Source organism: Tamandua tetradactyla, chromosome 10 (assembly GCF_023851605.1).
Source record: "Tamandua tetradactyla isolate mTamTet1 chromosome 10, mTamTet1.pri, whole genome shotgun sequence".
Classification (NCBI taxonomy): Eukaryota; Metazoa; Chordata; class Mammalia; order Pilosa; family Myrmecophagidae; genus Tamandua; species Tamandua tetradactyla.
Window position 1 is genome coordinate 107621250 of NC_135336.1, and position 15464 is coordinate 107636713.

The following is a 15464-nucleotide window of genomic DNA, read 5'->3' on the forward strand; positions in this document are numbered from 1 at the left end:
GCACCTCCGCCCTGGCACCGGGCTGTGGGCAAGGCTGATGCCATGGCGTCCATGGGGCGCCATGCCCGCTCTGCCCAGGGGGTGGCCGCGTGACTCGAAGGGTGCGTGGGGGTACGGGGGGTCCCCTGTCCTGCAGCCATGGTGCAGCCTCGCCACTCCCTGAGCCCCGGCACATGCCGCCCAGCAGCCCAGGCCCCCGCCTGCGGTCCCAGGGCTTAGGCAAGGGCCCCACAGGGCGCTCTTGCGAAGAGCCCGCTTCTCGCCAGCGGTAACAGGGTGGGTGCGCTGCTGAAGTGGGTTTTAAGAATGAAAAGGGAAACTGCGTCCTGCCTGTGCCAGCCCCAGGTGAGCTGGAGCAGGGACGGGCCAGGCATCTGTGAGGAGGCCAGGACGCCAGGGCCTGGGGGGCCGCCAGGGGCGGAGCAGACCCAGTTCCCGGGGCACCCCCGCCCGCCGTCGCCCACCGCCCGAAGCTGACGTCTGGAGCAGCAGCTGCAGGAGAAGCGTTGGAGTTGTGACAAACTGAACATTTTTTAAAGTCGCCATTTACCAGCGCTTGGCTGGAGCTCCTGGGCAGTGCGTGTGGGGGTGACAGGGTGTCGGGCCTCGCGGGGCTGGGGGCTCCCGGCTCCGTCCTGGGGGTGACGTCCTGACGGCTGAGCGACCGGCCTTCTCTCTCAGAGCCGGGCCCCGTGGGGGGAGAGGGCTCCTTCCAGAAGCTTCTGAGGGAGCACCAAAGCCCCTGCCTGACTGACCAGTGTCCCTGCCCAAGTCCCCAGCCCCACACACAGCCCCACCCCTCCCCACTGCCGCCTGTTTGTCAGAACCCAGGGGCTGTGCTGGCAAGCGGGTGGCAGGGCTGAAGAAGTTCGGGGTTCCCTGGACGCCCTTTAAAACGCCCACAGCTGCCTTCTGGAGGTGTGGGACAGAAAGAGTTAAACATCTCGAGGGTCAGATGGCCCTGAGAGGTCACCTCAGTTCTGAGATTTGATCTATGCCTTGTTTTGCCTGCTGTGAGGGGGAAGCGATGGGAGAAAGGGGTTGGGAAACAGGAATGGGCGAGCTGGCAGCCGGCCTGGAGGGCGGCAGGCGAGGCGAGGGCGGAGCGGTCCCACCTCCGCGGGAGGCAGCCGTGCTGCCGCTCTCCAGTGTGCACACAGCCCCATGGCTCCCAGCCCCAGCGGCCGCCGCGCCCTCCTGCTGCTCGCCTGCTGCCTCGCCGCTGCCCAGGCCGACCTGCTGGGCCTGAACTGGCTGTGGTCCACTGGGACCACTGGCCCCACCGCAGCACCGGTCTCTGCGCCCCCGAGCAGCCCACCTGTGCAGCCCTCCCTAGAAAGCGCCACACACGTCGCCCCCCAGGATGGCACCTTGCAGCAGCGAACAGCCCCTCCCAGCCTCGAGCCGGCCCTGGACGGGCCAGGGACTGGCCGAGACAGAGCCCCTCCTGTCCCCACCACCCCTACTACGAGCCCAGACGCGAGGGAGGAGAACCTGGCTGGCGTCGGAGCCAAGATCCTGAGCGTGGCCCATGGTATCCGGAGTTTCGTCCAGCTGTGGGATGATGCACCCCCCACTGGGGCCTCTGCTGCCCCGACAGACCCACCCGCTCCGGCCCTGCCCTGCAGCACCCCCGCGGAGAATGGCACTGCCACCCGGCCGGGCAGCGGAGCCCCGAGGACCCAGCCCACCCCGCCGACCCCCACCCCGGGCTGGCCCCACGCTCCCCTCAGGGGGCCGTCGGGGCCGCCCCCGCCCCCAGGTAGAGCTCCTCCCTCGGCGCCGGCCGGGGTCCCTCCCTGGAGAAGCCGGCCCGCCCCAGGCCCGGCCCAGCCCCTGGACGCCCGAGAAGCCCCCGAGGCGGCCCTTCCTGGCCCACTCCCGCCCCTTTTGGCCACCCCGGTGATGGGTCCCCTGGGCGCCCCCTCTGCTGACCGCTGGGGCCTGCACGGTGGAGGGGCTTCTGCCTGGCTGGGTCACGCCACGCGCACAGCTTCGGTCGGGGCCGGCCGCCGTCAGGGGCCACCCGCGGGCAAGGGTGCGGGGCCTGGGCTGGCTGCTCCCGCCACGGCGCCCCGCGGCCAGGCCACCCCCTCGCCACTCAGATCGATCCTGGGCGCCGGCCGCTGCCAGCCCCTGGCGCCCGCCCTGCCCGCCTGCCGCCGCCTGGGCCTCCGCCGTGCCTGGCGACCCAACCACCTCGGGCAGGACCGCGACGCCCAGCTGCGAGCGGCCGCGCGCGCCTGGGTCTGGCCCCTCCGGACACGCTGCCACCGCTTCCTGGCGCACTTCTTCTGCCTGCTGCTGGCGCCCCCGTGCCACGCGGGGTCCCCGCCCGCACCCCCGCCCTGCCGCCAGTTCTGCGAGGCCCTGGAGGATGCGTGCTGGGGCGCCCTGCGGGGGGGCGGGCTGCCTGTAGCCTGCGCCTCACTGCCCCCTCAGGAGGATGGGCACTGCGTGTTCATTGGGGCAGCTGCAGGTAACGGCGCCCCCCTGTGCTGTCTGCCCTGCCAGGTATGCTGGGGGTGGGGTGTGGGCAGAGACCCCGCGCTGAACCCAGGTCCTGGTGGGGGCAGCGATGGACGCCGGGTGAGGGGGGGCTCCTGTCCTGTGGCCCCGGGAGGGCCATCACACCCCATCACAGGGAGGCCAAGACAGGGCGAGTGGGAAGGTCCCTGGGGGTCCAGGCGGCGGCCCTGCTGACCGTGCGGCCTCACTCCCCCCGCGCCCCGGCTCACACGGCTGGGGCTGCCATGGGGGCGGTAGGCGGGGGCAGCCCTGCTTGTGCCCACGGCTGTGCCCGGCCCCAGGCTCGTGGGGTCCGAGGAGGGGACCTGATCAGCCAGGCTCGGGGCGCCCGGCTGTGTCCCAGATCTGCTGAGCCTGCCCCTGCTGCTGGGGAGGAGCAGAGGGGAAGGGGCCCCATGAGGAAGCCCCCGCCCCCCAGTGAGCGGCACCTGCTCCCTTATCACTCCTGGCACTCACCCTCGGCCTCTGCCCGCCGGGCCCGTTCCCCTCCATGTGCCTCATCCGCCGTGGGGTGGGGGTGGAGGGCGGCCTTGACCCCTCACTGCTGGTCCCGCCGGCTGTGGGGCTCTGTGGGGCGGCTCCCCCAGGAACCCACGTGCAGTCCCTCCCCGTGGGCACGTGAGCGATGAGTTCTAGGCTGCCCCAGGCAGCTCGGAGGCCGGCAGTCTGCTCGCTCAGGGCAGAGACAAGTGGGGAGGACGGCGAGGGGCTGGGGTGGAGACTGAGACATACGGCAGCCCCGTAGGTGGACGGACACGGAGGGCTGCTCGGAGGTGGTGGTCATCGAGCTCTGGGGGAGGAGAGGCCAGTGGGAGAGGCAGGCAGTGGGTGGAGGCCAGATCTTCAGGGGCCGAGAACCCTGGGACCCTGGCCTGGTCCTCCCGAGTCTCCCCCGACCCCCCTCTGGTGCTCCGTCAGGGCGGACAGCGGTGAGAGGCAGGGTCCTGCCACTGCATCTGTTTCGATGGGGCCGGAAGTTTCTGGCAGCACGTGGATCCTGTGGCTTGGGGCTCCTGGGGTCAGGGGGCTTGGCAGCATGAGATCTTGTGCCAGCACTTTTCACAATGGCTGCAAGATCCCACCAAACTAAACGGGTGGAATTTCCACTGCTGGCCTGGTGGCCTAGTGGCCTAACAGGGACTTCTGACAGGACACCTGGACACTTCGGCAGCATCCACAGCTGTGCAAGGGGGTGTTCTAGGAGTGGCTGTGGGTGGGATCTTCTGAGCAGGCCTTAGGGAGCTCCCATCAGTGCTGACTGCCGCTGTCCCCTCGGGCCATTTGTCAAGCTGGTGGCCCCTTCCCAGGCATGGTCTGAGGGTCTCGGCTCCTCCTCAGGTCTCCTCCACCGAGGAGTGAGATCCCCTGGCGGCCCCCCTGCTTGGCCTACCAGACCCACCCCAGCGTGAGCAGGGACGGGGTAAGGCAGCCCCTGTGAGGGAGGGTGGGCCAGCACTGAGGAAGGGACAGGAGGCCCAGCCCCCCACCCCTGCAGGTCAGTGACAGGGGCTCTGAGACTGGGGTTGCAGTCCTTTGGGGTACCCAGGCCTCCCCAGGTCCAAGTCCAGGAACCCCTGGGCATAGTGTTTCCCGATACTGGAGGGAGCAATCTTGCCCAGAACAGCCCCCCGCCCCGTCGCTGCCCCCAGTGACGCATCTGCATCCAGTCCACTGTCACACGTGTCCTGTATGGCGTCTGCCGGCCTCAGGGCACTCTCAGGCAGGACTGTGGCTTGGCCCGTGGCACCAGCTCCCAGGACACCAGTGCCGAGGGTGGAAGCTAGCCTGAGGCCGTCCTGCCCGTGTCAGGTCACGGACCGAGTCGGAAGCCCATTGCCAGGGGGCTGGATCATACACGCCTCAGAGACAGTGTCGGGGAGTCGGTGGACCCGGAGCTGACCCCTGGGAAAACTTCTGAGGTTGCAAACAGCTTCTCTGCAAGCTGCTCAATCCCAGATGTCTTTTCTCCATGCCCTCCCGCTGCACCACCTCCTCTATTGCCTCTTCTCGCCACGTCCTCTCCTCACATTGCTCCCCCGAGCATCAGGTGCTTTATGGGTGCTGCAGGGCACAGCCAACCGCTCCTCCCGGGGAGAGCGCAGGGCCTCAGCGAGCCGAGCCCGTGCTTCCAGAGCCCCACCCAGCCTCTGCCCTTGCCGCTGGCAGGTCTGGACAGCTAGTTAGAGACTCTCATGAAACGCCTGGGTAGAGCTGCCTGACTCCCTGCAGGTGGATAAAGGGCTCACCCTTGCATTTGGAGAGAGAAGAGTAACAGCCACCAGCTGTCTGGGCCTTTGACCTGTGGTTCCCACGCTGACCAGTGCAGAATAAAGAGGCAGCCATTGTCCTCAGTGCTGCTTGACAGTGCCAAAGGGTCCAGCTGACCCCAGAACCCCTGATGCTGCTTCACACAGGCAAGGTCCTGCAGGTGTCATTAAGTTAAGGATCTTGAGATGAGATTACCCTGAATTATCTGGTGGCCTTAAAAGCCAGCACAAGAGGGAGGCAGAGGAAGATGACTTCCCAGGGGAGAAGACACACCTGGGGGAGTTGACACACCTGGGGGAGACAGCACACCTGGAGGGGACGACACACCTGGAGGGGACGGCACACCTGGGGGAGATGGCACACCTGGGGGAGACGGCACACCTGGAGGAGACGGCCATGTGAAGACAGAACTGAGGGAGATTTGAAGACACTGGCCTTAAAGATTGGAGTGATGAAACAATGGAAATGAAAACACAACATACCAAAATTTGTGGGATACAGCAAAGGCAGTGCTCAGAGGGAAATTTATGGCTACAAATGCCTATATTCAAAAAGCAGAAAGCTCACAAATCCATAACCCAGCATCCCATCTAGAGGAACTAGGGAAAGAGGAACAAATCAGACCTACAGTGAGGAGAAGGAAGGAAACAGGAAAGATTAGAGCAGAGATAAATGAAATAAAGAATAGAAAGAGAATCAACTAAATCAAAAGTTAGTTTTTTGAAAAGGTCAATGAAATTGACAAATCTTTAGCCAAACTGAAAAGCAAGAGAGAAAACAAAATTCTGTTAGGATGCCAATACTCCCTATAGTGATCTACAAATTCAGTGCAGCCCCTATCAAAATCCCAATGGCCGGTTTTTGCAGAAAGGAAAAGCTGATCCTCAAATTAATATGGAATTACTAAGGGCCCTGAATAGCTAAAACAATCTTGAAAAAGAAGAACAAAGCTGATTCCAAACTTCCTACAAAGCTATGGTAATTAAAACAGTGTGGTCCAGGCATAAGGACAGATGTTTAGAAAAATGGAGTAGAGTTGAGAGTCCAGAAATAGCCAGCACATCCACGGCTGGCTGATTTTTGACGGTGGCACCAAGTCAGTTTGATGGAGAAAGAATAGTCTCGTCAACAAATGGTGCTGGGATAACCAGACGCCTATTATGACGTGAGAAGAATGAATTTGGACCTTCCCTCACCCTACAGCTAACATGAATTCTAAATGGATCAACCATCTAAACATAAGCGCTAAAACTATAAAACTCTTACCAAAAAGCATAGGGAAGTATCTTCAGGACCTTATAGTAGGCAATGGATTTTTAGAGTTTCAAGAAAAAACCCAAGCAACAAAAGAAAAAATGATAAATTAGACTGTGTCAAAGCTCAAACTTCTGCCTATCAAAGAAGTTTACTAAGAAAGTGAAAAGACAGCCTACAGAGTAGGAGGGAATATTTGGAGCCATATATCTTGTAAAGATCTAATATCCAGACTATACAAAGATTTCCTACAACTGAACAAAAAGACAAACCAATTAAAATATGGGCAAAGCATCGAAAAATATTTCTCCAAAGAAGAGACGCAAACGGCCAATACGCGTCTGAAAAGACGGTCTGCATCATTAGCCATGGGAGGAATGCAAACCCGAACGATAATGAGACCCACCTCACACTGCCAGGGAGGGGCCTGGTTGGGGAAGGACGAGGCCTGGTCTGGGAGACCCAGGCAGAAGGCTATTCTAGAAAAAAACAAAAAATAACGCATGTTGGTGAGCACGTGGAGAAACGGCCCTCAGACATTGTGGGAAGGGCGTACGGTGCAGCCGCGGTAGGAGTTTGGAGGTTCCTCAGAAGGTGAAGCAGCATGGCCACGGGACCCCACAATCCCCCAGGTGCCCAGAGAGAGGCTTGTACACCAGTGTCCATCGTGGCACAACTCACAGCAGCCAAAGGCGGAAGCACCTGTGTCCCTCAGCAGAGGACAGAGACACACACGCAGTCTCAGTGTGGGATGTGGGATGTGAGAAGTGCCGCGCTGATACCCGCGGCAGCGTGGACAAGCGCTGGAGACAGCCGCGTGGAATGAGCCAGAGAAAAGGACCATTAGCGTATGGTTTCTCTTAAATTAACACCTAGAATTAACAAACCCACAGAGGTGGAAGGTGCAGCAGTGCGGGCAGGGAGGTGTGGCTATTGGCTCTGAGTTTCCGTTTGGGAGGATGGGCTCTGGTGAGAGTGACACGATGTTGTCGATACACTCAGTGCCACAGAACTGTCCACTTAAAAGTGGTTAAGATGATGTTTATGTCATGCATGTTTTGACACAATATAAAACAAAAGACGGGGCCATGGTGGCTCAGCAGGCAGAATTCTCGCCTGCCATGCCGGGAACCCAGGTTCGATTCCTGGTACCTGACCCCTCCAAGAATAAAAAAAAGAGTAGTGATGTGGACAAGCCCGGGGCTGCCGGCCACCACCAGAGCTGGAGGAGGCCGGAAACCAGCCATACAGCCGGAAACTGAACACTGCTCTTAGACCTCCAGCCCCTGGCCTGGGGTGCCCTGGGTGCTGGGTGTGGGGGCTGCAGCACATGCACGGTGGCTGCGGGGGCTGTGGCAGTTGGGGAAGCAGCCTGAGAGGGGCTGGGCCCTGGTGTGCACCTGGTTGGAGGAAGGATGAGGTCTGGTCTGGAGGCCCAGGCAGGAGCTGGGCTGGCTGTGGGTTCTTGGAGACCCCCATGTCCTCCACACCCCCAGACCCCCAGCCTGGGGCAGTGGGGCATTTTCCAAGTAGTTGCTCTGGTCGTTTTCTGGCTGGGTCAGCACCTGCCAGAGGGCACAGTGCAGCTGGCCCTCAGTGACCCCCAGCCTGAATTGGGAGGGGGACAGAATCAAGGGGCCGCTTTGGGCTGGCTGCAGCCCCATTCCGTGGGGCCAGCCCTGGGTCCCAAAGTGGCTGACTTCCATCCCCAGGGCCCTGAAGTGGCTTGGGACTGTGCAGGCCCACTCGTGCCCCCGTGTCCAGCAGAGCAGGGAGAGTGGGGGGACCCGGCGCCACCTCCTGGGGGTGGGGGGCTCACGGCGCAGTGCCAGCCATGCTTGGCCAGGCTTGCGGGCTCTGGGCAGTTCTCCCTGCCAGGCCAGGCTGGGCCCACGGGGCAGCGAACCAGAGGGCAGGCCCCACAGGGGCGTCCTCACCTGCCGCGCCGAGGCTCTGCCATGCGGCCTGGCCCCACAGGATTAGAGACCGCAGGTCGGCGTCCACGCGGACGGCCGTCAGCAGGCAGGGAGCTGTCCTCACTGGGCAAGACCTCCGGGGTCTCCCACTTCTTGACCTGAGCCAGGAGCGGCCTCTGTCCACCGCGTCCCCAGTGCTCGGCAGGGCAGGTGGGCTGAGCCGCTGGATGGAGCGGGATGGTGTCAGGGATGCCGGGGCTGTCGTGCCACACGCGGGGGTGGCCCGCCACAAAGTTCCTGGCCTGCACGTGGCCTTCTTGTTTAATTTGGGAAAGTTCTAACTGCTGGAGAGGAGGACAGTGAAGGGGGTTCCCTGTTTTAATTTGGGGTGTCAGCAGCCAAATTGGAGTGGAGTTTGCAGATGATAGTGTGTTACTCGGGGCAGCAGTGCCGTGCTGCAGCAGAGGGAGCTGGGCTGCACGTGAGGACAGTGGCAGCGTCGGTGTGCGGGGCAGGAGCTGGCCTAGCTGCCACTGAGTGGGCCAGGGCCCCCCACAGGGCCAGGCCGGGCAGGTGGGCTTCACTATGTTTGGTCAAACAGAATCAGTACACACACACCCCTCACACCCATAATCACATATAACCCCACACACTCAACCACATGCACACCCACTGACACTCAGCCCTCGCTGGCTCTCTGCCCCCTTCCTTGGGACGCCCACCCCCGGGAGTGCCTCCATCACCCTTTCTGTTGGGTGAGGGCTCAAGAAGCCAGAGCCGGCCACGGCCCCCGTCCTGGCAGCACCCAGCCAGGGGAGCAGGGCCTGTACGAGCTGGCATTGGACCCATCCTGTGCCCCCGGCACCACCCTGGGCTGCAGGAGGGTGCCCCCCATACCACCCTGTGACACCCCCACTTGCTGGGGCAGAGGGGGACATGGTGGTCCAGGCCCCGCTTGGGCTAAGGGGGCATCAGGAATGCCCTGGAAGGACGAGGCATGGGGCAGGGAGCCCAGGGGCCCCAGGAGGGTCCACACAATAGCACTGGGAGGGCACACTCAGACAGCACACGGTGGGCACACTCAGCATGCTGTTGGCACATTCAGATGGCACACTGTGAGCACACTCAGACCGCACACTGTGGGCACACTCAGTACACTGACACACTCAGATGGCACACTGGGGCACACTCAGATGGCAGCCTGTGGGCACACTCAGACGGCATGCTGTGGGGCACACTTAGATGGCAGGCTGTGGGAGAATGCTCATACTCAGATGACACACTGGGAGAGCACACTCGCTCCTCACCCGCCTTGTGAGGAGCCCAGGGTGCATTTGGCAAGGGGGGTCCTTGGAAGAGGTGCTGCCACACCCAGTGTGCACGTGAGTGAGGCAACCGTCCCTCTAACCCTGAGTGTGTAGGGGGCACTGTATGCCTTGTGGGATCACATGTGTGTGGATTCTTGTTGGCTGTGGTGAAAGTGCACTCCAGTGGATGGCTCAGCCCCTTTAGGTCAATTGTGCCCTCTCATGTGGACGCCGGGGGCAGCTCACCTCCTCGTCCAGGCTTCGCCACCTGACCTCATGGGCACATGGTGAGGTTCCAGGGTGAAAGGTGCCGGGGTAAGGGGGTGGGTGGCGCTGACGCAGCAGAGCGTCAGCACGAGCCCCTGCCTTAATCAGCCTCCACACTCAGCTCCTGTTTCCAGCTGCCCGGGTACCCCGAGCAGCAGGGAGCACCTCGAGGCCTTCCACTCTCCTTCCTGGTCCCTGGTGAGCTTCCTAAGGTGAATGTGCCCCACGTGCACCCACCCCAGCCTGCCCGTGCGGTCCTGCGCTGTGCGTGAGCGCGGTGGGGGGCGTGGGGGCGTGGCGAGGTGTCGGGCACGTGTGGGCGCCCAGGACCGCTTCTGCACAGCGTCATTCGCGGCTTGGCTGAGACCTACCTGGAGGCCATCGGGGTGGGCCCCGCGTGGCCAGATCTCCGGGAGCAGGGCGGATGGTCGGGCTCCTTTGCGAGACTCCGGACTCAGTTTCCCCTTTGTTCCTGGAGACGCGGGGATGGTTCTGTGCCGCCCCCGGCGCCCATGCGGCCTCAGCGGCATCTCCCTCCTGTCTCCAGGGAGCGTCGCGGAGGTTGGGCTCCTGCAGCTCATCGGGGAGCCCCCGCCCCGCCAGGTCACCCTGATGGACGACCCCGACGTGGGGCCAGCCTACGTGTTCGGACCGGACGCCAGCAGCGGGCAGCTGGCTCGGGCGCACTTCCCCAGCCCCTTCTTCCGGGACTTCGCGCTGGTCTTCCGCGTCCGGCCCAGCAGTGAGGCGGCGGGCGTGCTCCTGGCCATCACCGACGCGGCGCAGACAGTCGTGGCGCTGGGCCTGAAGCTGTCGCGGGTCCGGGACGGGCAGCAGGAGCTGCAGCTGCTGTACACGGAGCCGGGTTCGGGGCCCACCCGCACGGCCGCCAGCTTCCTCCTGCCCGCCTTCCCCAGCCGCTGGGCCCGCTTCGCGCTCAGCGTGGACGGCGACGCCGCGACGCTCTACGTGGGCTGCGAGGAGTTTCAGAGGCTGCCGCTGGCGCGCGCCCCACGCGGCCTAGAGCTGGAGCCGGGCGCCGGCCTCTTCGTGGGCCACGCGGGGGGCGCCGACCCCGACAAGTTCCAGGTAGGCCCGGGCGGAGGCGGAGGCGGGGGCTTGGGGGGGGGGGCGCGGCGGGGGAGAGCTGGGCCCTGTACTGGGGTGACTGGATGTGTCCCCCCACACCCCCAGCGGGCGCCACGGGAGGAGCCGCCCCTGCTCTGCGATGCCGTCCGGCCTGCGCGGCATCGTCCCTAGCTCGGGCCCCCCCGGGGTCGCAGTCAGATTCTGGGATGCGGTGGTGGTCGCGCAGGGTCAGCTCAGGCACCCGCTGAGCCCCGGGCCCCCTCACGCTGCGCACTGGGGGCCTAGAGTCCTTCCTGCAGGGTTTCCAGCACCCCAATCACGGGCCGGCGGGAGGGGGGAGCTCTGGGTGTCTGTGAGCCGGGCCGAGACCCTATGGGGGTGGGTGGGGCTGCAGCTCCCTTCCCCCACCCTCAGGTCCCCAGACTTGGGCCCAGGCCTTGCGGGCCACCTGGTGCCTCCTTGAAGTCTTGGGGTGGGGTGGGGTTCCCCCAGACCCCCAGGACCCAGCCGGGAAGGGGCGCCTGGGGTCGCCTGCAGCCCGGGATCCCTCCCCGCCCCCCGCCATGTACAGAGCCCGCCGCGAGTCGGGAGGGATGTCACGGCCAGGACGGCCGCCACGACCCATGTGCAAAAGCTGAGCAGGTGACCCCCGGCGGGCCAGCCCCGCCCCCAGGCCGCCCTTCCCCTCCCCCACCGCTTCGGGGAATCCCCGCCCCCTTTCTCCGAGTGGGGTAGGGGCAGGGCGGGCTCTCCGAGTCCCGCCCCCTCAGCACCGCCCACTTGCGGCCAGCTCCGGCTGCTGCCGGACACAGGGGACCGTGTGTGCGTCAAGGGGAATTCTGTCCCCAGGAGGCCGGGAGTTAATTATTGCCCAGACAAGGGCCCGACTGTTTGGAGTTTGCCTAAGCTCTGGTGTCCTGGGCTCTGAGAGCTGATCCTTCACCTTTGACAGGAACTTTTAACCCCCGGTCCCATCGCTGCCAGGACTTTGAAACCAAACTGGGCCTCTTTGTGTCTTTATTTCCATCCTTGAACATGATAAATTGGAAAGACGTTTGGGAAAGTTATCTCATCTGGTGGAAGCTGTGTTTGCTGGCAATTTGTGGTCAGGTTTCCAGGCGTTTCTCATTGGAATGAAGAGCCTCTGAGCTCCCTAACCTTTGCCTTATCGGGGTCACTGCCCACGTGACAGCACAAAGAGCCCCCACCGAGGGGGCAGCAGTGCCTGTGGTCTTTGCGGGTGGGGAGAGCAGAGCTTACAAGCCATCTGTTCCGTGAGGACCCCCAGGGGGCTGCTCCCCAGGCCTCAACCAAACCCTAGTCGACACACTCTTTTTAAAACATATTTGGCAGCTGGATATGTAGGAAAACAGTATCTGGGCATTAATTTGCATTTACCATATTATTATGAAAAGCATTTATTTTTTCATGTTTATTAGCTAGTTATACTATTTGAATGGCCCATTTGTATTTCTTGCATTTTTACTTTAATGGGTCCAACCGTTTTTATTGATTTATAAGAGCTCTTTATATATGAAAGAAACCAATCTTTTGTTTTATATGCTGCAAATATTAGTTTCCAGTGTGTCATATACTTTTTTCACTTTGTCATTTAAACAAACAAATATTAATATGCTTAAAGTGTTTGTGTGCTTAAACCCGGCCTAAAGAAAACACCCACAATTTTTAACATGGCCAGCTAACTCTTTGAAGATTAGAAAGATGGAAAGGGGGGAGTTTAAGATGCCTTTCTAATGACTCTGGGTTGGAGCTCTGCTTATCCCAGGCAGTGTGTTTGTGTTCCAGTTGGCTTCACTGGTGCCACATCCAGCTAAGTCAAGCGGCAGTCTGGCACCTTACACCCCCGCAGGCGAGAGGTTTCAGGAATTTTCTCAGTGGGTGTTAAGTTGGATTCCAGCTGGGCAAGACGAGAAGCATGTTTAGTAGAAAAGAAGACAAAATCAGTTCAGCACAAAAAGTTGTCAGACTTTCTGAGTTGAGATTCTTGGGAAAGAATCTTGCAGTTTATACGATTGGCAGAAATAACGCCAGACCTTTGGGTGCTAGGAGGAAACTGGGTGTGCCCTTCCAGTCCCCCCACCCTCGCTGACCCCCATCAGCTGCTCACCGGGAGATTGGGCTGCGTGGGCACCCAGGCACCGCCCAGCACCAGAGCCCAGGGGTCCTTGCAGGGCACCCAGTGCTTCTCTCCCACTGAAGTAGGATGTGCTGTCATCGAAAAAATTCCTTGTCATTCTGGTCAGTAAAAGGTGTTTTCTTCTCAAACTAAATCTGGTAATAAATATCTTCTAAAGAATCATTCATCCCATTCAGTTATAATTTTCTTTTGCCTAAAACATTATTTCCTATTTCAATGGTTGCACATATGTATGCTTTTTATTGTTTCAAACACTCTGTGGTTGCATTTTTCTTGACTTGAGTTGGGAATTCATTCTCTCAGTTTGCTCATCCTCATGAAACCCATCTTCCTCTTTGCCTTGGGTTCCTTTTGTCCTTACTTCCTCAGGGAGACAGTCCATGCGCATTCCCTGCACCCCTCCTCTGTAGCTGGCACAGTGCTAGGGGCCAAGCGAGGCAGGAAGAGAGAGCCCCCTGCTTCCATGGACCCCATGGTGGGTGCTCACTTCTTTCATCTGTGCTGCTCAGTGATGAAACAGCAAAGGCTGTGAATTTTCCTTGGCAGGCAGCTTTGACCTGCCATCCATGCTAGGATTGTGCCCCCAGGAACAGCCTCAGGATGTCAATAGGCAGAGCGGGGTGGTGCCCTCTGACCCCTACAGGCCCCCCTTCCCCACATCCCACAAGCCCAGCCACCCCTGGCTGCACAGATCCAGACCCCAGTGAGGTCTCTGGGTCCTTCTCCTGCAGTGACTCGACTGGCTCTTACTCCCACCCCTTTCTCTTACAAAGTCCTTGATGCTGGCTGGACACGGGCACACGCTGGCATGGTGTTAGGGTCCAGGCTGGTCTAGTGGAGTGCCAGTGGGGGTGTGGCCGGCCCAAGGAGGCAGAAAGCTAGTTCCTTTGACCAACTCTCTGCCTGTTTTGGGGTACCCCTGGGCCAGGCAATTGCACATCCAGGCGAGGGGAGGAGGGTGTGAGACAAAAGGGCCTGTTCCAGAGGCTGCAGGGCGGTGCTGGGGGGTTCCAGGGAGGGTCCGAGCAGGGAGGGGAGGCAGCTGGCAGCCGCATGCTGAGGCGCCATGGCCCATTTCCCAGCATGGCATCCTTGTGCTTCGCCCATAGCTTCACGCTACACGGTCTGTGCACAGCGATGCACGGGGCTTCTCAAGGGATCGTTATCACTGGAACTCCCTGTGAGCCTCTTTCCAGGGTTATGGGGTCCCCTAGCGCTGGGTGCTGAGCTGTAACCCTGAGGTTCCAGGGTCTTGGGGCCCCCTAACACTGGGTGCTGAGCTGTGACCCCAAGGTTCCAATGTTCCTGGGGCTCCCTAGCACTGGGGGCTGAGTTTGTTCAATACTTGCATCCTGAACCCTCGCCTTGTTGCCAGGGAAGTGTGGGGGGGAATCTGCAGTCCAGGCCTGCAGGCAGGATAGCTGGGTGTAGGCAGGTGCAGACAGGCAGGTGGGGTGGGTGCACGCAAGTGGGTGCAGGCAGGTGGGCAGGTGGGTACAGGCAGATGCAGGCAGGTGGGGTGGGTGCAGGTGGGAGGGGTGTGTGCAAACAGGTGCAAGCGGGTGGGATGGGTGCAGGCAGGTGCAGACAAGTGCAGGCAGGTGCAGACAAGTGCAGGCGGGTGCAGGCAGGCAGTGCAGGTGCAGGCAGGTGAATGCAGGCAGGCGGAACAGGTGCAGGCAGGTGGGGCAGTTGTATACAGAAGGGGCGGGTGCAGGCAGGAGGGGCAGGTGTTAGGCCAGTGCAGGCAGGTGGGTGGGTGCAGGCAGTAGAGGAAGTTGCAGGCAGGTGCAGGTGGGTAGGGTGAATGCAGGCAGGCAAGTGGGTGCAGGCAGGAATCCTAGGTCACACGCTCCTAGGGTCACATGCACACTGGTGTACAGTCGTACTGGCTCTTGTGCCCGTGTGCAAACACACTCACGTGCTCTCGCTGTCTTCGAAAACCAGCACAGTGATTTGGAGGCACCTTCTGAGGGTGACCCCAGACCCCACTGCTCCCTCATCCCTGCCCCAGTGAGGGGTAACTGGCCATCTGTCCCATCTGCCCCATCTGCCCTGGCACCACTCAGCTGCCCCTTTGGTTCGCAGACGCACAAGCGGAGGTACACAGTTTGGTGGCAGGCTGAGCCCACCTGCTCTGAGCCTGCAACTCTGCTCTCCTGTGCCTTGGCCTCTTCCCTTCCGTGTGGGGTCTGGCCTGGTGGGAAACCGCATTTGTGAGGGGGAGAGGACCGGTCAGGGTGGGCTGGGGATTGTGGGTGTCTCCAGCCCACCTCCCTGCAGACCTGCTGGTTCCCAACATCCCCTTCAGTTACTGTGAGCGGTGTGAGTGTGCGCCCACAGACGCATGTGTGCACGGGCACACATGCATATACACGCAGATGCACGCATGTGCCTGTGCACAGAGGCACATGGGTGTGCACATCCACAACAGACACGGCAAGCACACATTTGCATCACACCCAGGGAGACGGGGCGCAACCCCACGGCCAGCAGGGTGGGGGCGCATGCGAGCCTGGCGGGGCTCTCCCTCCTGCAGAGGGGCCGAGACGCTCTTCCTAGAGGAGGGGGCTGCGCTGGTGAGGGCGCGACTGTGCGTGTCACGTGCCTGTGATGCCAGAGCCGGAAGGTGGTGAGACGCTGGGGCTGCTGAGGAAGGGAGCCCGAGGTCACCCC

The 15464-nt window shown here is 61.5% G+C and overlaps 1 protein-coding gene across 1 annotated transcript in view; it reads left to right on the top strand.

Moving 5' to 3' along the window:
* Positions 1–1160: 1160 nt before the first annotated feature.
* COL18A1 (collagen type XVIII alpha 1 chain) overlaps positions 1161–15464 on the top strand; it is a 45338-nt gene continuing 31034 nt past the window's right edge. The window contains exons 1-2 of the mRNA XM_077119194.1: positions 1161–1762; positions 10089–10630. Of these exons, the coding sequence (XP_076975309.1) occupies positions 1165–1762; positions 10089–10630 (1140 nt within the window). The 5' untranslated portion in view covers positions 1161–1164. The remainder of the gene's footprint in view (positions 1763–10088; positions 10631–15464) is intronic.